This window comes from Gopherus flavomarginatus, chromosome 3 (assembly GCF_025201925.1).
Source record: "Gopherus flavomarginatus isolate rGopFla2 chromosome 3, rGopFla2.mat.asm, whole genome shotgun sequence".
In the NCBI taxonomy this organism is placed as follows: Eukaryota; Metazoa; Chordata; order Testudines; family Testudinidae; genus Gopherus; species Gopherus flavomarginatus.
Genome location: NC_066619.1, coordinates 172,005,827 through 172,030,812, shown reverse-complemented (window position 1 = coordinate 172,030,812; position 24,986 = coordinate 172,005,827). Strand labels below are relative to the sequence as shown.

The 24,986-nt window shown below is 40.4% G+C and overlaps 1 protein-coding gene across 1 annotated transcript in view; it reads right to left on the bottom strand.

Moving 5' to 3' along the window:
• The window catches only part of COL25A1 (collagen type XXV alpha 1 chain), a 446,709-nt gene that overhangs the window by 38,982 nt on the left and 382,741 nt on the right, over nt 1-24,986 (bottom strand). The window contains exons 21-30 of the mRNA XM_050946748.1: nt 18,426-18,488; nt 16,976-17,044; nt 15,884-15,928; nt 12,616-12,660; nt 11,078-11,155; nt 8,500-8,523; nt 6,943-6,987; nt 3,964-4,008; nt 3,139-3,219; nt 595-657 (exon numbers count right to left, since the gene is read on the bottom strand). Of these exons, the coding sequence (XP_050802705.1) occupies nt 595-657; nt 3,139-3,219; nt 3,964-4,008; nt 6,943-6,987; nt 8,500-8,523; nt 11,078-11,155; nt 12,616-12,660; nt 15,884-15,928; nt 16,976-17,044; nt 18,426-18,488 (558 nt within the window). The remainder of the gene's footprint in view (nt 1-594; nt 658-3,138; nt 3,220-3,963; nt 4,009-6,942; nt 6,988-8,499; nt 8,524-11,077; nt 11,156-12,615; nt 12,661-15,883; nt 15,929-16,975; nt 17,045-18,425; nt 18,489-24,986) is intronic.

Below are 24,986 nucleotides of genomic sequence, written 5' to 3'. Positions count from 1 at the left end.
CCAATCAAATCAAATGCTCAATCAAATCAAAAGAAGTCCATCATTTGACTTTAGTAGGCTTTGGATTGGGGCTACCATCATTATAGCCCTTTGGAGATCTGCTTCTCATCCGTCCTTCTGAGATACTTACTGTACAAGGCTGACAGATAGATAAACAGATTGCTGAGACAGGAAATTCCCATCAATCTTATCTCTTTGTCTTATCTCTCTATGATTCAACACAAGAAGGGATGCTTCCTATTTTCAGGTAAGCCAATGGGAGTTTTGTCAATGACTTATGTAGGGATCTGGATTCTTACACAGCTTTTAAAACATAGTATAGGGCTAAATTAGTAAACTAGTGACCTGCTTTCCAGAAGTCTGTATAGACTAATGATTCTCAAATTATTGTCCATCAGTGGTTTCCCTTGCCCACCCTGGTTGATCACAGAGTGAAACATTTAAAAAACCCCAAATTAGGAAACTGTGGGGGTTGGTAGGAAGGGTCATCCATGAAGGTCCCTCTTTCTCTCATATGAAGTGTCCCTCAGAATGAAAAGGTGGAGAACCACTGCTACAATAATGAGCACATCACAACATCATGGCAAGACTTACAGAAGGACCTTGAGGACCAGGCAAACCAACATCTCCTTTTTCTCCTTTCATACCATTGGCTCCCTACAAAATCATTATAAAGAGTTATTAAACAATTTCTGTCTTATTAACAGTTGAATTCACTCTAGAGAAAAGAACATTTTTGTAATAAAATATTTAATTGGGGGGGAGGGATAGCTCAATGGTTTAAGCATTGGCCTGTTAAACCCAGGGTTGTGAATTCAATCCATGAGGGGGCCCACTTAGGGATCTAGGGCATAAATCAGCACTTGGTCCTGCTAGTGAAGGCAGGGGGCTGTACTCAATGATCTTTCAAGGTCCCTTCCAGTTCTAGGAGATTGGTTCATCTTCAATTATAATAATAATAATTATTATTATTATGCTTTTCATAATAAAAGTTTTGCTTATAATGGAATTGTATCTCTAACTGTCATGACTTTCATACTTGACACCATGAATTATAAATGTATGCTTATTGCAAAAACCCATGATAATAGCCACTAAGCACTAGACTATCAAACAATTACAAATATTAATTTTAACATGCATGGTTAAAAATATAGATAGAGCAGACAGCAAGGAGTTTATTAAAAGCTCTTTCTATTGTAATCATACTGATTTCATTATACATTGTGGATGTGAGTGTGTGTGTGTGCGTATATATATATATACACACACTCACACTATGTATACATGTATCTATTAGGGCTGTTGATTAATTGCAGTTAACTAACGCAATTAACTCAAAAAATTAATTGTGATTAAAAAAATTAATTGCGATTAATCACAGTTTTAATTGCACTGTTAAACAACAGAATACCAATAAAAAATTATTAAATACTTTGAATGTTTTTCTACATTTTCTATAGTAGTTTGTGTTGTAACTGAAATCAAAGTGTATATTATTTTTATTACAAATATTTGCACTGTAAAAATCTTAAAAGAAATACTATTTTTCAATTCACCTCATACAAGTACTATAGTGCAATCTCTTTGTTGTGAAAGCAAAACTTACAAATGTAAATTTTTTTTGTTACTTAACTGCACTCAAAAACAAAACAATGTAAAACTTCAAAGCCTACAAGTCCACTCAGTCCTACTTCTTGTTCGGCCAATCGCTAAGACAAACAAGTTTGTTTACATTTACAGTAGATAATACTGCCCTCTTCTTATTTAAAATGTCACCAGAAAGTGAGAACAGGCATTTGCATGGCACTTTTGTAGCTGGTATCGCAAGGTATTTACATGCCAGATATGCTAAACAATCATATGGCCCTTCATGCTTCGGCCACCATTCCAGAGGACGTGTTTCCATGCTGATGACACTCATTAAAAAAATAATGCACTAATTAAATTTGTCATTGAACTCCTTGGGGGAGAACTGTATGTCCCTAGCTCTGTTTTACCCACATTCTGCCATATATTTCATGTTAGAGCAGTCTCGGATGATGACCCAGCACATGTTCATTTTAAGAACACTTTCACTGTAGATTTCACAAAATGCAAAGAAAGTACCAATGTGAGATTTCTAACTGACCCAAGCTTTAAGAATCTGAAATGCCTTGCACAATCTGATCAGGACAGGGTATGGAGCATGCTTTCAGAAGTCTTAAAAGAGCAATACTCCAATGCGGAAACTACAGAACCCTAACCACCAAAAAAGAAAATCTATTTTTTGCTGGTAGCATCTGATTCAGATAATGAAAATAAACATGCGTCGGTTCATACTGCTTTGGAACGTTATCGAGCAGAACCCATCATCAGCATGGATGCATGTCCCTTGGAATTGTGGTTGAAGGATGAAGGGACACATGAATCTTTGGTTCATCTGGCACATAAATATCTTGCGATGCCAGCTACAACAGTGGGAACACCTATTCTGACTTTCAGATGACACTGTAAACAAGAAGAGGACAGCATTATTCTATTATTGTTTAACAGTATGATTAACTGTGCGATTAATTGCGATTCATTTTTTTATTCACTTGACAGCCCTAGTATCAATATGTATATATATACATTCATACACCACACCACAAATATACATAGTATATATTATATAGATATTATACAGATATAAAATCCTTCTATAGATACAAAAAATAGACTTTTCATAAGTGTTTATGAAATTTCTCTCCTTCAAAAATATGAGTCAGCCACTGAGATTCCAGGTATCAAGATCTCTCTCTTTCTTGTGTAATCAAGCAGCTAATTTCTTCTGAATGTTACCACATTTATTTTTGTCAAAGCACTGCTGTGATTGCTGACTCTTATAAATAAATTTGTTCACCATACCAATTAATCTACATCTTTCCAAAATGAGATTTTATTTGTCCATAAATAGAATGAAAAGTTCTGGCAAACAACCTTTTGGTCTATCATTCATGTCTCCTCCTAGACTAGAAATGGAACAACTAACACTTTCATTTATGTTTCCTGCTACTTCTGAAACTTACAAACACTTAAGAATGACCACATGTAAAAGATATAAGTTAAAAACCCAAATTAGCTTTCAGCTAAATTAAATTTATTTTGCATACTTACTGGTAAACCTGGGAGTCCAATTCCTCCCTTTTCTCCTGGCATGCCAGACTCACCCACGTCCCCCTTTGAGCCTTTTGGACCCTGAAAAATCATATCTTTGTCATGAAAATGACTTGTACAATGCCAACACATCAGTAAAATCCTAGATTTGTTCAAGGATAAACTGGTAAAACAGTTACTTTTTGCCTCTGATAGATATGACTTTATTATCACATCACTGCATAGTATGTGATCACATAATGTGTCATGTATGGCCATGTCCAGGGCCGGTGCAACCATTTAGGCGACTTAGGCGGTCACCTAGGGCGCTGGGATTTGGGGGGTGCCATTTTCTTCGCCAGCGACCATGGCGGCCGAATCTTCTGCTGCCCCAGTCGCTGCCGGCATTTACTTAAGCAGCCATGGCATGCTCGGGGAGGAGGCAGGGCAGGGGTGAGCTGCTTCACTTCTCCCGCCTCCCAGGCTTGCGGCACCAATCAGCTTAGGTGCCGCAAGCCTGGGTGGCAGGAGAAATGAAGCAGCGACGGCGTGCTCGGGGTGCTCGTGCACGGAGCAGGGGTGAGCTGGGGCGGGGGGCGTGCCTCAGGGCGGAGGTGGGGAGCTGCCGCGGGGGGGGCCTCAGGGTGGATGGGGGGAGCTACCGCGGGGGGGGCGGGCGCAAGGTGGAAGTTTTGCCTAGGACGTGAAACATCCTTGCACTGGCCCTGGCCATGTCACGTGATTATGAATTCTAAGCCCACCCCTTCCATAATGTACAGTGACATTATTTCTAAAAAAAGTCATAATTCATAGGGTCTGGTCCTTGGTGATGCACTCATGGTGTACCTGCTCCCCTTCAGCTCCTGGAGTTCCTTGGGATCCTGGTTCGCCCTGTAAAACATAAGGTGGAATTGTGTTATCGTCCCTTATTACTCCAATTATTGGTGAGATTATGTTATGCTAAGTAAATGATATTGGTCAGTAACACTCCCAACCCCACACCTTAGCTGTGCACAACAGCACAATGAATGACGCAGACACATATTATACTCTAGAGAATAGGAGAGAGACATCATCTTGTGAAACATGTTGTGGAAGTTTATCTGCTACAGTATCTATGTACACAGAATACTTACAATGAGTCTTGCTAGTAGGGCAGATACACTGCCATCTAGATTGCGTAAGGCCCAGAAAGGGGTATACATTGACTGCACATTGGCTGACTTACACAGGAGAAAAATACCACCATCCTCCCAAAAAACATCCACTCTGCACCATTAACGTAAAATGAGAGTTTGTCATTGACGTCAATGAACATAAGATTAAGCCTATGGTCAGTGGTTTAGGATGCTCAGCAATGTTGCTGACAGCCTGGATGAATAAAGATGGACCACTCAGATCCTTTACATTTTCTTGCCTGACTAATTTGATTATGTCAGTCAACCAGGGAAGAGCCTCCTTGCCCCACTAGAATGTGCGAGGATGCCCTGAATGTCATTCCCAAGGAAGGAGATGACATATAGGGGAGTAAGGGTGGGACCTTTGGTTCCAACCTCTGTAAGGCTGAATTCTGCTTTACCTTGGCTATTTCTGAGCAGGAAAGTATCCTCTTCGACAAGGGGTAAACTTCCGCATCTGCAGCCCCAGAGTTTCAGAAACCTACCCCTGACTGGGAGCTGCAGAGACTCTGTAGGCTACACAGATCCTACTGAAATGTCTTTCTATGCCTTCACATATATTGTCCCTCACCAGCTTGTGAAAAACAGAAAGACAGTATCAGAGGGGTAGTCGTGTTAGTCTGGATCTGTAAAAGCAGCAAAGAGTCCTGTGGCACGTTATAGACTAACAGACGTTTTGGAGCATGAGCTTTTGAGGGTGAATACCCACTTCATCTGACGAAGTGGGTATTCACCCACGAAAGCTCATGCTCCAAAACGTCTGTTAGTCTATAAGGTGCCACAGGACTCTTTGCTGCTTTTAGAAAGACAGTATTTTCTCACAAATGCTTGCACTGATTCACTTACATCTATACTGGCATTTGGTGAAAAACCTTTACATGCAAGAACAATTTTTGATAAACCAAAAGTGATGCATTTTCCCATGATATCATGGGATGTGATGCATCATAAATTTAAACTAAATTGCATTGTTTCCAGTGTGAGCAGCACAAGACAGTGTTTGCTCTTCATGAGAACTCATAATCACTAAGAGAAAGTTAGCTGCTACCGAAACAGGATTTCCTGGAGGATACATTTTATGATAAGTTCTTAAGAACTATGATAATTATCTTTTAATTAATCAGTTAGCTGTCCTACACCAGCTTAGGGAGGATCCACTGTTCACTCAACATATCCTGCTTTAAAAAAACCTCTTTTTAAGTGTAAGCAATTCAAGATTTAGATTGTATAAACAGAGCCCCATTTGGAAAATGCATAGCATACATCTCCTATATGCTGCACTTAAATGTGTGCATCATTATACAGAAAATATAGAGACTTATAAATATATAAAAGAACTTAACATTTATTAATTGCAATTAAAAATCTGGTTATCTAATAAGACAGCTTTTATATGACAGAGAAACAGACAGCTAGACTCTATTCCATTTTGTGTGGGTTTATTGGAGTGGAAGAGGGAACTTCCTCCACTCTTGCATATTCCTGCAAATACAAGGCAGAATATGGTCTTAGTTGTCTTGAATGCCATATATGGTGTTGGCTTGATGGTGCCCCACAGCACCAAAGAGATGGGACTAGCTGGCTTGGGGTTGTAGCTAGTCTCCTTGCGCTCTGTGCACATATTGATCTTCGTGGCAAGTCAGGGGAGTAGAATATGCTGTTCCTTTTTGGAGCAGCAGTATAGTGTGCTATAGGATGCAGTGTTTTTCACTTTCTGGTGTATGTGTGTGTATATATATATATATATATATATATATATATATATATATATATGATATAAAAGCTGCATTAATCTGTCCCCAAATTTTGGCAAGCACTTCCATGTACAGACCCCAGTGCAGATTATTCCTGCCAGCCAAGAGTGTGAACAATCTGGACGTTGCTATGTGCATCGGAGCCATTGTCTGGTGAAGCAGCTACTTCAAATAAATACATGAATCACCCTCCCTGACCACTAGGCCACACCTTGGGACCCTCCTCCACAGCAGAAGGCCTACAGAGCAACCTCAGTGAAGATCTGGGAGGGAACACCAGCTCTGCACCACATCGGCTGAGCATGGGTGATTTTCTATTGGGCATTCATGCACAACACCCAACCAAAACAGTATATATATTGAAATAAACATTTTATACTAATTAAGATGCATATCATAAGTCCCATCATGTAATATTTCAAGTGTACATGCTCTTCTATACAGTATATTGTACATGTAAATGAACCACATATGTAAGCAAATAAAATACAGAAAATATGACTGTACATAAAACATTTTTTGGTTCATTGGCAATTTTGAAAAATTGGAAAAAATCATTTTGGGTTAAATAAAACATTTTGTATCGTTTTTGAGCATTTTTTTCATTTAAAAATTAAAAGAAATGTTGAGAGGAAAAATAATTTGAATCAAAAAATTGAAACATTTCATTTAGAAAATCTCATAATGAAACATTTCATTTTTTATAGAATTTTGTTTAGTTTCTTTTCTGATCAAAACAATTTGGTAAAATCAACATGAATTTTCAAAATGTTTCAGTGTCATCCAATCTACATTTTTCACCAGAAAAAAATTTCAGGCAAAAAATTTTCACCCAGCTCTGGTAGTGAATTCCTAGGCTTTTAAAAGAGGATGTGTCAACTAAGAAAGATCACCTTTGGGCCTTGTGCTCCTTGAGGTCCGGGTGGTCCTGGTGGACCCTAGACACAGAAACAGATAAATCTGTTAACTTTAAACCATCTAAGTTCTTGCAGAACATATCGGATATATGGAAGTGTGAACTTCACCATTGTTAATAACACAACCAGTCTTTCAAAGAAAACTTTATATTAACACAGGGAAGAACCAACACCAGCTACAAACAGGTTGTTAATTTATGACAACTCTCAATAGACAATATGGAGTCACAAAATTCTGTGTTAAAATAACATTGCATGGTTATGGTTTTGAACGGATGAAGGGGCTGCTGCTCCCATTGATGGCAATGGCAAAGCTTCCATTGATTTCAGTGGGAACAAGACTGAATCCCAGAGTATGAAAAACGTAAAGCTGGCATCAGAACCTACAGAAGTTAATGGGTAAACTCCAATTGACTGCAATGGACCTGGGATCAGTCCCTCAGTGCCTATTGCTACAAGGTACTGATCATCTCCCGAAAGTTGCTGAGAGTCTTTGAGCATATGCAGTGTTTTGTGGGATAAGGTCATGAATCACTAACTCATCCCCTTTTGTCTAGCAACTGTAGCAGAAACAGCCTATAAGATTGCTTACTGTTCTGAAGATTGTACAATGGGGGGGATGCATTAAAAACAAACAAATTCCATCACTGTTATAACAACATTTACAAAGATGGCAAAAGCAGACCTAATGAAAATGTTAGAGATAAACAATTAAACAAAAAAGGGAATAAATTAATTTGATCAAATCTACAGCTCCTTTGGAGCCTTATTCTGCAAAATTCTAAGTGTGTCCTAGGACACACTGAGTCCCCTAAGTTTCCAATGAAATCAAACTCTGGCCCAATGTGTATAAACCTCCAGTGGGAGTCAGTGAGTGCAGGACACAGAAAATACTCAGCACTCTGCAGGATGTGAGCTGTAGATACTGGCAAAATTTCAGTATTTCGTATAACAAATTATTTTAGCAGTGTTTGATAAGAAAGAGATGGAGAAAACCCCACACTAAATCCCTCTCTTTTATTCCTGCTTATAAACTGAAATAGGCTACTTCTTAGGGGGGAAAATGTGAACTCCTATGTAAAGTTTTCACCCAATATGATTTACAATAACTGAACGGTCTACCCTGAAAAATAAGGCTGACAACAGAAAGTGACCTGGTGCCCAATCCTGCACTTCTTGCACACTCAGAACGCCCATTTACATGAATGAGAGATTTGAGAACAGAGCAAATGAAGGATCTGGTCTTCTGGCAGGTGGTGCACAGCGACAGCTATACTAAGAACCTTATGTATCTAATCTGTGTCCTACTTCTATCAACGGAGTTTTGTCATTATTCAACAGGAAAAGAATTGGGCCCTACCTTTCAACAATATGTTCATCGTAAGGAAAAATTTAGTGAACAGACATACATGATGATGAACAGGGTCAACATTAGATGAACGAAGATACATCCTAAAACGGCAGAATTATGAACATGCAACTATATAGAATAAAATAGCTACAAATCACGATAAGTCATGCAGTAGGAATTACCGTGACAGTTAGGGTGGTAATCCTCTGTTGGCAAAATATATTAACAAAAGACAATGTTATCAGATGTGAATACTGAAATAAAATATTTCACTTGTTTAATAAGGAACTTCACAGAATGTGCTGCGTCTGGGAGATCTGTATCTAAGAGAGCTGAAGTTAAAAGTACACAGTCATCAAGGCCCAATCTTGCACTTGGTATCAGTGGTTTACCCCCATTAACTTACATGGGAGTTTTATATAAGTGAAAACTACAAGCTCTGGCTATAAAATTTTCAGGACCAAATAAGATGTACCTTAACAACAGCAGAATTTGATGGGGGAAAACTTTTGGCTCCTATATGTATCTATATACTAATCTTCCGCACCTCTCCTGTTCTAAGAGTTGATATTTTGCCCAATATTTTGAGGTCTCTGCTGGTTCTGTGTCATTAACAAATACAATTCTCAGAGCTGTGATGCCAGTAGTAATAACAGTATACAAACCAAGTTGCTGATCCACAATATCAGCCATGTTAACTTCAGGTCCATTTAAAACATTTGGAGGAGGGCCAGATCAGTTTTTTTGTAATGGAAAAAGGCAAAATAGTAAGATAGGTAATTTTTTTGTGTTTCAAAGAAGATAGAGCGAACAAAAAGGAGTGAAAATTCTCAAAAGGCAATACAAAATTACTTGGCTATATTGATTAAACACAGGGCTGAATTGTGCTTAACTTACTCACACAGGTTTTTTCATTGTAACCACTTGCACAAATAAGGCAGGCAGTATTTAGTCATGAAAATAGTTTTACTATGTGCCAACAAAGATGCTTATACATCTAATGCATCTATCTAAATATAAGATTTAGTCTTATTCAGTTTAATAGGCATATAATCATACACTATTTTAGAGAATTGCACAATAAAGAATATTTTTTTTTATAAAACTAGAATCATATCAATACAAGCTAACTTTGGAACCGAAATCTCTAGCAGATGGCTTTTTATACAGTGGTGTATTTGCATTCACCCTATATATGGAAGTATTTAAAGAGTTTTAAAATAGAAGAAAAATTCAATTCTGCTAATTTACAGGACAAATAACTAAATTAATTATGCCAAATGCAGTAATTTACAGTTTTCACATTCATTTCAAGCTATATATTTAATTTAATATTCAGTGTTCATTTCTAACTATATATTTAAAATTTTAATATATAAAGCACCTGATCCTGCAGTTCCTCCAAAGGTAAAATTTCCACTTCAGCTATTCACTTTTGCCTGTGTGAGGACTAGGAACAGACCCAAAGAGAGATTCACTTATGTATTTTGTGTCTGGTTCTCTAAGTCAAAGATACATAAACTGCAGGGTTCTTGCTTGAACTGTGGTGATAATTTCTATATCCCAGTTTTCTGTGTTGATGGACTAAGATCTTTGATTCTCCAGTGACACATGAAATGGAATAGAAGGCACGAACTCGAGCAACTGTAAATTGGTCTTAGTCCTCTAGGCTGCTTTATGATGTCTTCCCAAATTGTATAAAAATTCAGACAGAGGCATTGGATCCTGTGAACTCTGTCAACTTCTACTTACATTCTGAGAGGTACTGAGCACTCCTTGAATACTGAAAATTCCTATTAACTTCAATAGGAGTTGCAAGTCCCAGAACCTCCAAGAATTTGGCACAATAAAAATTGCGGGTGAGTGCTTGTCATCTCATAGGACTAAATTGGTAGTAAGCAAGACCACCAAATACTGTTCTCATAGCTTGCAAGTCACCCTGGTACATTTGGCTTTCATGTGAACATTCACTCACCCTTTTTGTAAAACATTATTTTTCTAGGGCTGAGTAAATAAGGCCACCAATGCGAGTGTATTTAATACACCTCTACCCCGATATAATGCTGTACTTGGGAGCCAAAACATCTTACTGCATTATAGGTGAAGCCACATTATATCGAACTTACTTTGATCCGCCAGAGCATGCAGCCCCTCCCCCCTGGAGTGCTGCTTTACTGCGTTATATCTAAATTTGTGTTATATCGGGTCGCGTTATATCAGGGTAGAAGTGTATATTTACTGCTAAGGATCCTAATTCAAGATGCTGATTGAATCCACAGCTTGCTAATGGAGTCAAGTGAGTTAGTTTCCAAACCTCAAAGTTTCTGCTCTTTACATTTTGTGGAAAGAGCAAGAGGAGGAGGAGAAGAAAAAGACAAAGAAAGATGGTCAATATTATTCTTCTTGAACTGAAAAGCAGACACTTCTGTGGGATCTGTGTAAGTGGTTTATAAGATGAATTTAGCACTAACAGCTGTTGACCCAGCAAGGAATCAGTTCTGGCCTCATCAGATGATGTCAATACAGTCCAGGGGATATATACACCTAATTCCCTCACCACTGTATCAAGGAAACTCTTTGTGTAACACCAAAAAGAAAATCTAGCTTCCAAGCGCAGGAGATTCCTAATTAATATTTCTAGCAAATCTATAAGATACTATGGTGCAGTAATTTCATGTCCTATGCAAAAGAAAAATATAATTACGCCAAAGAGCTGTTTTTCCTGTACTGGTTCATTTGAGCTTCTTTATGTTCACATACCTGCAGAGCTTCATGGATATTGCCATTGTAGTCAATGATCTCTGTTGCACCTTGGTCTCCCTTTTGTCCAGGTGGACCCTGTAACACATCCCCCAAACACTACATTATTTGAATCAAGCACACAAACTCTTAGTGACTGATTGTTCTATCCTAGTCTCGTTTAGTCTGTCTGAGACTGTTTTATTCTATAGTCAGCATTTGTTTGCAAGATCTCCCTGAGCTGAAAAGTTAAGGGTTGTTAAGATCCAGGTTTTGGCTGGCCCACGATAAAGATGAGAACCAGAAGCAAAGTTTAGATCTGAATCTTGTGTCTCCATTTGGGCCCCAAAACTCATTAGTCTCTTTCTCATATTTTTATATTTTAATTAAAGAGGTTTTCAGAAAAGAAATATTGACCCAAGCCTCTTTCACACTGCAGCTGAGCCTGTGCAAGCAACAATACTGTTTAAACACAACTATCATAAGCATGTTTTTTGTATAGTTTCCATGACCTAGTGTAGAGATGGAGTTGTTTTCTGACACTTGCACTATTTATTCATTCACATTTGTTTCCTGAACTTTTTTCTAGAGCTCAGTACGGTATATTTTATCACTTTATAGCATTTTCAATAAATCACAGTCTGCAAAAGTTAGCCTAAAACCAAAGGTTGTTTTAAGAGGAACAAACATTTTTAAAAAGATAAATATGAATGAGTAAATCATAACACAATGCATTGTGCTCCAACAGGTAACACCAATACATAAAACCATTTAGATAAACCACTGAAAGAAGGTGCTGTGTCAGGCCTACACTCTTGGATCATTCAAGTGAAAAACCAGACCCTGCCTATGAAATTTTGCAAACCTCAAACATCATCTTCCAATCCAGAATCCCCCTATCCTCTCAGTCAGCTTCCCAATCTACTCTCGTCCTTCCTTAGAGAAAGCCTGGGGGGAGAGGATCTTCCAGATGGATGGGATCCAGACGATTTAGGATTTTATAGGATAGATCCATACCAACACTTTAAACTTCACCTGAAAATCAAGAGACTGCTACAGCAGGGCAAATATTAGTCAAACAACACTGAAAGACGACATCTTCTATGCAGTGTTGTTGTAGCTGTGTCGATTCCAGGATACTAGAGAGACAAGGTGGGTGAGCTTACACAGAGCTCAAAAGCGTGTCTCTCTCACCACCAGAAGGTGGTCCAGTAAAAGATATTACTAATCTTCTAGGCATCTAGAGTATGATTTATAACATAGCTTTCTCTGTTGACACTGAACTCCAGTTAGAAACCCTCTTCATGACACAACCATGTTAGTAACAATCACGTTTAACCCTGGCTCGTGCTAACTCACTTTCAACTGTAGTTGTTGTCTTGGCCTACAAGTAACAACTGAGATTTCCATTGGACAGGTTAAAACAAGGCTTTGGAGTAGAGCCCACAGCTGAAGGGCGGAGCAGTTCCGGAGCAGTGGAGCTGCAGGTTTTTGCCTGGAGCTTGCTCCGGAGCCAGAGCACAGCTCCAAATCCCTGTGTTAAAATGAAGTACACTTACCCTAGGACCTATTGCTCCTGAATCACCTTCGTCTCCAGGATCACCCTATGGAAAAGTAATATTTGTAAGCAAACAAAGATAAACAATCTGTTCAATAGTTTAAATATTTTTATTACCCTCCAAGTCAAGCATATACTTTATTTTTAAAAACAAAATAAAAAAACTTGACATGGGTTTAAAAACAAATAGAATATAGGTTTTAGTTACATAGGGATAAATCCACTGAAGTTAATGGAGTGTGAGGATTGAGACTGTTGCAACTGAGAACAGAGTTTGGCTCTTTGTGTGTAGCATTTACTACATAATACATTACCGGGGTAGCTTAAGAAATAACAAAGGATCAAATAAACAGCAGACTGAAAATTAGATCATTTAAACAACTTCCCCATTCTTGATGGTCTGGATACCCCACTATCAGAAGCTTCACAAGGAAGCTCAAGGGGTAAGTCACTCAGGGTATGTCTACACTTGTGGCTGGTCTGTGTCACTGACTCAGACTCAAGGGGCTTGGGCTGCAGGACTGTAAAATTATAGTGTAAATCTTTGGGCTCAGGCTGGAGCCTGAGTTTTGGGACCCTCCCCCCTCACATGGTCCCAGGGTCCAAATTTTTACACTGCAATTTTACAGCCCCACAGCCCAAGCTCTATGAGCCTGAGCCAGCTGACATGGACCAGACACGGGTGTAGACATACCCAGGTGTTTAACAGCTGTGTAGACACACCCTCCGCAATTGCCACACAACTTCTTCAAAAGGGACTTTTCAAACAGCACATTCATTTCCTTCTGTGCTCATTACTCCCATTGGGGCTGCAGAACTTCTTTCCTCAGTCATTGCCTCTCTTACCACCACATCACTGTTGCCAGCATTTAATGATTTCTTTGCCCTAGTATCTCAGATGGAATAAAGATCTTTATCATCTCACTCATCTTTTTCCTCCTGGCTGTCACTAATAAGCTCAGAGGGGCGGAGAAAACTTCATCCGTAAGGGCAAACTTTGTGAGTGGTCCTTGTCATCATAACCTGAAATCTAATGCCTGGGACTTATTTTACATTCACAGCCGCTTTCACAGCAAGCTTTAGTGTTTGGCATTAGTGTCAGTAAATTCAATTAAACACTGGTACTCTTACTCTTGTTTAGATCTATACTTGCTTTTGTGATACTGGTATAAATGAGGATTATTAATTTAATAATGATAAGAGAAGGGTGCATATGAGAAAAAAGAGAGGTGCACAGTGGGAGGAGATACTAACATTGCTTCCATCTGTCTTTTCTGCAGTGAGAGAGGTGTGGTGGACCTGTGGCTACGGCACCGGCGTATTGCTTAAAAATCTGAGTTCATTTCCCAGTTCTGCCACACAGTTCCTGCGTAATTCTGGGCAGTCACTTAGCCTCTCTGGGCCAGATTTCCAAAGGTATTTAGATGCATAAAAAAGCAGACAGGTCCCTACACAGATTTGCAAAAGTGCTCAGGTGTCTAAATCTCATTAGATGACTAATCTGCTCAGGGATTTTTGAAAATCCCATTGTGCACCTATCTGCATCTTTAGGTGCCTCAATACCTTTGAAAATCTGGTTGTCTGTGGCTTTTCTGTGAAATAAAAATAATAGTTCTCTACCTCATTGCAATGTTGTGTGGATACACACCAGAATATCTGGGAGATGATCAGATACTACAATGATGGAGGTCTCAGAAATAGACAGTGCTTTTTATCTCTCTCTCTCTCTCTCGACAGGTTAAACCCTTTATTAACCTCTCACTCTCCCAAGGGCTCCCTTTTGTGAAAGTAAATGCTTACAACCTATGGGTGAAAAGTGCTACTAAGACTTAATCCTGCACACACTGAATTTAGTGGTGAAAATTCCATTGACTTGGTGTAGGATCAGGCACTAAGGCCAGGTCTACACTACAAAGTTAAGTTGACCTAGCTTACGTCGGCATACAGCTGCCACAGTAATTACATTCCCTGTGTGTGTCTACACTTTGTTTCTTGTGTTGATGGTGCACGTTCTCAACAGGAGTGCTTGTATTAATTGTGGGATTGCTTCTGAAAGCCAGTATCAGTCAAGAGAAGCAATGTGTTCTACACTCACTCTGTGTTGACCTAACTACATTGACCTTGACTCTACATGGCTTATGGAGATGGTGTTATTAAGTTGGTGTAACAGGCGGGTTACATCAGTGGGAGCAAAATTTAAGTGTAGACACTTCCAAAGTTACATCAACCTAACTCTGTTGTGTAGACAAGACCTAAAAAACCACATTATTATGTGAATAACATTCCAGTGGTGACCAAGTTCCTCAGCACAAAGAAGAAAAGAAATCAGGAGTCTTTAATTGTTATTTACACCACCTTGGTTCTGTGAACCACTTTTTACATTGTATTATTCACTATGAGCATATGCTTAACTTTATGAAGTCAATGGGACTGAAGCACTTACTTAACTTTAACTGTGTGCTTATGTGTTTTGCCAAATGGAGATATACTGCCAAATTAGGGTCAACGTTGCAAGCAATATAGAAATGATTGTTCTCTCAAAGTGATTTAAACAAATGAATAAATATTACAGTTTTATTTTGTGTGGACCCCATAGTATAAACTGGTTGACACTAGTAAGCATAAGATTTTGCAAAAAAAATTGCAAATCCATTGAAAATTTTTACTGTCACTGCTTTTGTGTACACTTTGGTATTGAAGCTTTAACTCTTTGTCAAGGTCCACTGTAATTTTTCAACTATCTAGAAGACAAATCTGAGAGACCTAAGCCTGGTACATCTCATTGCCCAAGATTCAAAATAAACAGCCACAAACCTCCACAAAAGATCAGCAGAATAACAATAAGAAATTATATTTAAATCAAATACTTTTCAATGGTTATTGGATAGGTAAAATGTGGAAAGTACCAAGTTTAACAGCTCTTTCCTCCCATTTCAAAGAAAATGGATTAGTACACAACCATCAAACAGAGAGAGAGAGAGAGAAAGTAGGTACATGGAAAAAGAGAACAGACAAAAAAGAAACTAATCATTTTAAGATGTTACAACAGAGAAAGAAAGAGCACAATCATGGCATACAAAATATATAGCGCTTGATTCTGCAGACCTTACAGTTAAGAAGTCCAATGAAACCCATGGGAGTTTTGCTTGTATGAAGACTGCAGGATCAGTTATCATTTCTTTCTAAATCAAAGTCAATGGGATATTACTAATAATTTACCCTGAAAATCTTCATATTACACCAAAAAGGGCAATTCAGCTGACACTGACCTTTGACCCCTTTGGGCCTCTAGTTCCAGATTCGCCTGATTTCCCCTGTGTGAGGAAGACATAAAAGATGGACAGAAGAAAAATGAGAGAGAAAGGAAAGGGGAGAGGAAAAGAGATTAGCTCTGGCTATATTAGTAGAGAGCAGTGGAAACATTTTATTTTCTATGAACAACCTCATGAATCCATCTAGTACTGAGTTTAATAGCATTCAGAATAATGAATTATTTAGTATCAATGTGCACATGCTATTGGTTCCCTTCTTCCACAGGAATTTCACCAAGTATTCTCTTATTGATTCTTGCAGAGGCTGGCAGAAATAATTCTGGCTTGCAGGGGATGCCCACTGTACCGTTAGGCCCTCCAAGAACTAAGAAGTGATTAGTGTTTACAGAATAGTACTGCTAAAATAAAGTGTTACCACAATAGTTTTCCCAGGAAGTACAGATGAATAAAGATCTACCTGACAGAGAAGCCAGACTACCATTTCAAGATATGCCAAGAGTAGAAAACTCAAACACCAATGCAGTAGAAAATGCTTGGAAGATATTAAAATGTATTTAGAGTTATTTCTTTATTTTTTCTTAGAAAACAAGAAGCAGAATGGATTTTCTCTGAACTTGAAAGGTCACAGTGTTCGAACAGCTCAAACTAGGGCGCTTATAGACACATCAGGGCAGAGCTTCACCTTTGTCAGTTGCCATAGCTCCATCACAATTTATACCATCTGAGGATCTGTCTCCTTCAGTCCAAATAATGGATTCCACTTAGGGCCTAATTCTGCAGTTGTGAACACTATGCTACCTCTGGCTTCTGGACTAAACTGTGGGTATCTCTACACTGCTGCTGGAGGTATAATTTCAAGCTCGGGCAGATGTCCACACACTAGCTGTGATGATCTAACACACTAAAAATAGCAGTGTAGCCATGGTCGCAGAGGCCAACTGCCCGAGTAGTAGCAGGGTACAGGGATGAATTTACCATGTTCTCCTTTAAAGCTCACTTTCAAAGTTTTGTTCTGGTTACTTGAAGCAGTTATTGAATATTTATATCTATAAAACTAATAAAACATTGCCAGTGTTAAACCAGACTCACCTTTGGCCCAGGAACTCCAGGTTCACCTCGCTCACCCTTTCCAGGAGGCCCTGCTTCTCCTCTTTCACCCTGTCAAAGATTACAACACACATGTCTGTACGCATCACAAACCACTGGCAACCTTTAGTATAGTACAAAGTCAGTTCAGAAAAACTAAATAGTATGTACTTTTAAGTCCATCTGAGAGCTCTAATGGGATGGAGACTATTTTTCCTAGGTAAATTTACAGCATTCCTGAAAGCAGAAGTGGATGTTTTCTGTAAATTAATCTGAGTCATTTTCTGTTGAACAAGACTATATTTTCTGAGAAATAGTATGTAACAAAAGACCAGAATAAGGCATAGACAGAAGGGAGCAAAGTTAAGGTAGTGCTGCCTCTTACTTCCATTCTCATAACCCTTGAGTGAGTTAGTTCCAGTGTTCTAAATGAGTGTATTGGCAGCCACTGCAGCGAACAAACCACTTTTGCTGGCTCACCCTAGCATTCTGCACAAGTGAGAGCTGTGGAGTGCTTTTCACACTTTGCCCAAGGTAAAGTTCATTGTAGTAGTCACATCTAGAAGTAATACAGGTGTAGAATACTGAGTTGGGGCTGTATGTAAGGGGTGGAGATGGCTAATGAAGCAATTAGGGACTCTAGCATCTTAGGAATAAATCGTGTCCTCTCATAGAAATGGACAGAAACAGCACCACTTCATAGTTAAGGTTGAAACTTTCCATTCAACGCTTGTTTTGCATTCTCCAGTATTACCTTAAAATACATACAACATTTTAAAAATGGAAAGTTGGCTTCAGAATTGGTCTGGAGTTCCATTTTTTCCTTCCAAATCTGAAGTGAATGGGACAATAGGTTCACAAAATTTGACTCTCAATAGGTGAGTCCACAAGACTTCAAAAATTCTTTTAACTTTATTTCCCACTCAGTTGCAAAAGAACAGACAGAAGGAGAGAGAAAGAACAATGTTTAATGGATTTATATATTCAAGATCTAGTGCACAGGATCAAAGTTTCATTGCTTGGAGTCCATTTCTTAAAAGTTATTAAGATAGATTGTCCATACTGGCATGTTGGGTCTCATGGCCTAATTTAAGCTTTTGGTAGCTTTAAAGAAGCTACGTTGACTAAGGCAGCTAAGGAGCTTGAGATGGCTATGAATGGTTAAGTAGTCTCACTTTCTGATTTTCTCAGGGTACACTGCAGGGTAAATTTAAAGTAACCTGGGTATCAAAAGCATGAATTTTAATATTTCCAAATTTTGGGTGCAGTTTAAAGTTTTAACCTGATCTCTAAACTTCTTGGCAGTTTTTTATAAGTACCACATTCTTATAAGGATTTTCATCCTTAAATTCCTGATTACAGAACCTCAACTTCACTTTAACTTTTTTTTTGGTCATTAACACGAAGAAATCCATTATAATATATGTGAGTATATGGGAGAAGCTAAACTTACCTTTGTTCCTGGTAACCCTGGTAATCCAGGTTCTCCTTGTGGACCAATGAAACCTGGTTCACCCTTTAACAGATGAGAGCATATTAAATTATTCTTCATTTAATAGAAATGTATTACAATAAAATCAGTTTACTTTTAATAGTATTTTCCCCAATCACTCAGGGTTTTCCAGCTGTGATACAACAACTATAGAGAGATTAATTAGAGATGAATAATTAATCAGGGATTATTTCCATCAGCATACTTCCTGGAGCAAAGCTTCATGTAGTTTGAGAAAAACAAATAAACTGGAAAGCTGCAAATCTTGTTTTTATGAAGCTGAGAACTGTTAACATGGCCCTATATTATGCTGCAATTTATCAAACAAAAATCCACCATAGCAAGACTAACATCATGGTGGATTCAGGGAGTAGGTGAGGTTGAGAACCAGGGTTCCTTTCATTCCCTGTACCCTTCCTGCACATTTGTTTGCAGAGCAGAACAACAGGTAAGTAGCCTCCGCTCTCTCCCACCATGGTCAGTTGCAATCTGAGCACAGGTGTGTAGGGAGTAAGGAGAGTCTTATCCCCTCTCACTCCCCTGCACGTCTAAGTAACAGCTGTGACAACCACATCCTAGATTAGCGACTACATTGCAGCACAAAGCTTTAAATAACTCTGTATGGTCTGTAAGGGACAAACCATATGTTTTTCTTTACGGGCTCTTCCTGAATGAGGCCTCATGGTTCCTAGCATTATATTTTCCCCATGAATCTGAATCAAGCCATCATGAGTGCAGGTGGCCAAAGTACTACTGAGCTAACCATCACTTTTAACAAAAAATGTTCACATATCAGTTTTAGTGGTATCTCCTGAATCTAAGCATGAAAATTCTACTTGCTTCTATGCAGACAGATTCTGCTGAGCGCTGGGAACCCTCAGTCCCCCCTGAAGTCAGTGGGAGTTGGAGAAGAACAGCACCTTTCAGCAGCAGATCATTAATGGCTTCATTTAAAAGAAATCACAAACACTTGCTATTTTAAATATCTAGAATAACAAACATCCAAATTCCTCATTTATAAATTTACATTGATATGAAAAGGGAGACATATGGTTGAATAACATTTAATTCCAATGAGAAAATGAAGGGAAGTATCAACTTGATCAACAGCATGGAAATACAGGTATGTTGCATTGGTGAGAAAAAGAGTGCAGTCAGCTGCAGCGGCACAGGAGGCGGCGAACAGAGCGGCTAACAGGGGAGTTTCAGTGGGAGTTTCCAGGGGGAGGTTGCAGGGGAGACCAAGGCAGAGGAACTGGGAAGGCAGACCAGGGAAGAGGCAGCCCTGCGCTTGTCGGTGGCCTGCGGTGCGGTGTGAGCTGTGGATTGCCAGGCACAGAGTTGCAGCGCTACGATGGAGACAGAGGCAGCAGGTGCAGACACACTGAGGATGACTGGGTGCGGCAGCTGCGGCATGTACATGGTCCTAGAGGGAGCACCTGAAAGGAGTTTCATCTGCATGAAGTGTCGTCTGATAGAGCTGCTGGAGGAAAAGGTAAGGGGACTGGAGATGCAAGTGGAAACTCTGGCTGAGTTTAGAAGGGGATTTGAGCAGATGATGGAACACAGACATGATGAGGCACAGGGGACAAGCTCAGGCGAGCAGACAAAAGAAGGACCTAAGGACTCTGAGGAGGGACTGCTGGGTGAGGAAAGTGGACGGTGGAAGCATGTCACTAGGAGAACCAGACGGAGGATAAGACGGGCCAGCGATGGACAAACAGAACTCAGGAATAGGTTTGCTGAGTTGGGAAATGAAAATGGAACACAGCAGGCTGCTGAAGGAGTAACGGCAAGGAAGAAGAGGCAAGCAGCTAGTCCTGCAGATGGAGGGGAGCAGTCAGTGGAGGCGACATCAAGTACGAGCCGTAGGAGGATTGTGAGGGCGAATACAAATCGGGAGGAATCACAGCCAGCTGCTGTGGGGGATAGACCAGAGAATCGCATTGTCACCAGGAAAAGGCAAGTCTACGTGATTGGAGACTCTCTACTGAGAAGAGTAGACAGGCCTGTAACTAGACCTGATCGGGAGAACAGAAGAGTGTGCTGTCTGCCGGGGGCTAAGATACAGGATGTGGACTTGAGCCTGAATACGATCTTAGCGGGAGCGGGAAAAAATCCATTGATTATCCTTCATGTGGGAACGAACGACACGGCTAGTTACTCACTGGACTGTATCAAGGAGGACTATGTCAGACTGGGGAAGAGGCTTAAAGACATCGAGGCTCAGGTGATCTTCAGTGGGATTCTGCCGGTTCCTAGAGCGGGGCGACGAAGGAGTGACAAGATTATGGCGATCAACAGATGGCTCAGGGAGTGGTGTTATAAGGAGGGCTTTGGGATGTACGGTCACTGGGACGCATTTACGGATAGACGACTGTTTGCTCACGATGGACTTCATCTCAGCAAGGAGGGAAATAGAATTCTAGGATGGAGGCTCGCCGACCTCATCAAGAGGGCTTTAAACTAGAAAGTTGGGGGAGATGGTTGGGAAATGTTCGGGAGATCTCCACGCCAGAACATAACCTGGAGAGGGAAGTAAACAAAGTGAGCGGGGATACCCTTGCGGCCCCAAGATTTGATCCAAGGAGGAATAGTGGAGTAGAAACCAGAGTAACGGGTGATGCTGGTGGTAGAAAGTTTGTGCACGACGGGGGAAATAATGTCACTGACGCCAAACGCCGAAAATTAAAAGGTTTGTACACTAATGCGAGGAGCCTAGGTAACAAGATGGAGGAACTGGAGTTACTCGTGCAGGAAGTGAAGCCGGATATTATAGGGATTACCGAAACCTGGTGGAATAGTACTCATGACTGGAGCACGGGTATTGAAGGCTATGTGCTGTTCAGAAAAGACAGGAAGAAAGGCAAAGGTGGGGGAGTAGCCTTGTACATCAATGATGAAATTAAATGTAGCGAAATAAGATGCGATGGAATGGATAAGACAGAGTCCGTCTGGGCAAAAATCACGCTGGGTAAAAAAGCAACTAGAGCTTCCCCTGAGATAGTGCTTGGGGTGTGCTACAGACCGCCGGGATCGGATTGGGATATGGATAGAGACCTCTTTAATGTCTTTAATGAAGTAAACACAAAGGGGAAATGTGTGATTATGGGGGACTTCAACTTCCCGGATATAGACTGGAGGACGAGTACTTGCACGAATAATAGGGGTCAGATTTTTCTGGATGTGATAGCGGATGGATTTCTTCATCAAGTAGTTGAAGCACCTACAAGAGGGGATGCCATTTTAGACTTGGTGTTGGTGAGCAGTGAGGACCTCGTAGAAGAAATGGTGGTAGGGGACAACCTTGGTTCGAGTGATCATGAGCTGATTCAGTTCAAACTAGATGGAAGGATAAACAAATGTAGATCTGCGATTAGGGTTCTTGACTTCTCCAGGGCTAATTTTAAAGAGTTAAGGAAATTAGTTAGGGAAGTGGACTGGATGGAGGAATTAGTGGATTTAAATGTGGAGGAGGCCTGGAATTTCTTTAAGTCACAGCTGCGGAGACTGTCGGAAGCCTGCATCCCGAGAAAGGGGAAAAGAACCATGGGCAGGAGTTGTAGGCCAAACTGGATGAGCAAGCAACTCAGAGAGGGGATTAGACAAAAGCAGAAAGCTTACAGGGAGTGGAAGGAAGGCAGGATCAGTAAAGAAAGCTACCTTGCTGAGGTCAGAACATGTAGGGATAAAGTGAGGAAGGCTAAAAGCCGCATTGAACTGGAACTTGCAAAGGGAATCAAAACCAATAGTAAAAGGTTCTACAGCCACATAAATAAGAAGAAAACAAAGAAAGAAGAAGTGGGGCCGCTATACACTGAGGATGGAATGGAGGTTAAGGATAACCTAGGCATGGCCCAACATCTAAACAAGTACTTTGCCTCGGTTTTTAATAAGACTAGTGAGGAACCTTGCGATGATGGAGGGATGATAAACGGGAATGTGGATATGGAAGTGGATATTACTGCAACTGAGGTAGAGGCCGTACTTGAACAGCTCGATGGGACAAAGTCGGAGGGCCCGGACAATCTCCACCCGAGGATATTAAAGGAACTGGCGCGTGAAATTGCGAGCCCGTTAGCGAGAATTTTTAAGCAATCGATAAACTCGGGGGTTGTGCCGTATGACTGGAGGATTGCTAATGTAGTTCCTATTTTTAAGAAAGGGAATAAGAGCGATCCGGGTAATTATAGGCCTGTTAGCTTGACGTCTGTAGTATGTAAGGTCTTCGAAAAAATTTTAAGGGAGAAAGTAGTTAAGGACATAGAGGTCAATGGGAATTGTGACGAATTGCAACACGGATTTACTAAAGGTAGATCGTGCCAAACCAATCTGATCTCCTTCTTTGAGAAGGTGACGGATTACTTAGATAAAGGAAATGCGGTAGATATAATTTACCTAGATTTCAGTAAGGCGTTCGACACGGTTCCGCACACGGAGCTGTTAGTTAAATTGGAAAAGCTGGGAGTGAATATGAAAGTTGTAAGGTGGATAAGGAACTGGTTAAAGGGGAGACTCCAGAGGGTCATATTGAAAGGTGAACTGTCGGACTGGAAGGAGGTCACCAGTGGAGTCCCTCAAGGATCGGTTTTGGGACCGATCCTATTTAACCTTTTTATTACTGACCTTGGCACAAAGAGCGGGAATGTGCTAATAAAGTTTGCGGATGACACGAAGCTGGGGGGTATTGCTAACACGGAGAAGGACAGGGATACTATTCAGGAAGATCTGAACCACCTTGTAAACTGGAGTAATAGAAATAGGATGAAATACAATAGTGAAAAGTGCAAGGTCATGCATTTAGGAATTAATAATAAGAATTTTGGATATACGTTGGGGGCGCATCAGTTGGAAGCGACGGAGGAAGAGAAGGACCTTGGGGTACTGGTTGATAGCAGGATGACTATGAGTCGCCAATGTGATACGGCTGTTAAAAAAGCAAATGCGATTTTGGGATGCATCAGGCGGGGTATTTCCTGCAAGGATAAGGATGTGTTAGTACCGTTGTATACGGCGTTGGTGAGACCCCATCTGGAATACTGTGTGCAGTTCTGGTGTCCCATGTTCAAGAAGGATGAATTCAAACTGGAACAGGTTCAGAGACGGGCTACGAGGATGATCCGAGGAATGGAAAAACTGCCTTATGAAAGGAGACTCAAAGAGCTTGGCTTGTTTAGCCTGGCCAAAAGAAGGCTGAGGGGGGATATGCTCGCCCTATATAAATATATCAAGGGGGTTAACGTTAGGGAGGGAGAGGAATTATTTAAGTTTAGTACTAATGTAGCCACGAGGACGAATGGGTATAAACTGGATATTAGGAAGTTTAGACTTGAAATTAGATGAAGGTTTCTGACCATTAGGGGAGTGAAGTTCTGGAATAGCCTTCCGAGGGAAGTAGTAGGGGCAAAAGACTTTCCTGGCTTTAAGACAAAGCTTGATAAGTATATGGAGGGGATGTTATGATAGGATCGTTAATTTGGGCAATTGATCTTGAATTACCACCAGACAGGTCTGCTCAATGGTCTGCGGGGAGATGTTGCATGCGATGGGTACTGAGTTGCTGCGGAGAATTCCTTCTTGGGTGCTAGCTGGTGACTCTTGCCCACATGCTCAGGGTTTAGCTGATCGCCATATTTGGGGTCGGGAAGGAATTTTCCTCCAGGGCGGATTGGCAGGTGCCCTGGAGGTTTTTCGCCTTCCCCTGCAGCGTGGGGCACGGGTCGCTTGCTGGTGGTGTCTCTGCAGCTTGAGGTCTTCAAACCATTTTTGAGGATTTCAATAACTCGGTCCTGGGATAGGGGTTGTTATAAAATTGGATGGGTGGGGTTCTGTGGCCTGCCTTGTGCAGGAGGTCAGACTAGATGATCAGATTGGTCCCTTCTGACCTATGAGTCTATGAGTGCAGGTTATGAACTCAGGGAGGTTTCTTGTATATCTCCATATGAAAATTACTATTATCACTGATCAATGTACCACCAGTGGTACAAAACCAAGGCCAGCATATCTGCTAAAGCACAAAAAGAGAGAGAGGGGAAGAGAGGAAATTAGTAGGAAATAAATAATACAGGAGCATGTATTTCTTATTGAGGTTAGAGGGTATGTTATAACAATAAAAATAATCCTATAGCTCACATGCTGTCTTTGCAATGTAACTGTGTTAGTGCACACCAGTGAGAGTAACCTTCGGGTTTTCATTGAGGAAGGAAGCATTCCCTTTTAATGACAGCAAATAAAAAAAGCACTTCCCCTCTACAGCCATGGAATTTCAGTAATTTATTTTAACATTAGGAAGGAGCTTGACAGCTCAAAATTATTTTACAGCACCCCAACACAAACCTGGCTAGCTGGGCAGATTTATTACTTGACCTGTTCATTATGATTTCTAGGGGAAGAAACAAGTACTGATTCCATGACCCAACTTCTTTCTATCAGTAGCCAGGCTTAGAAATGTTATCCAAAGATCTTAATACAAAGCTTTTGGGTTGAATTCTGGCAGAGCATTGTGCATAGGCTCATACTAGA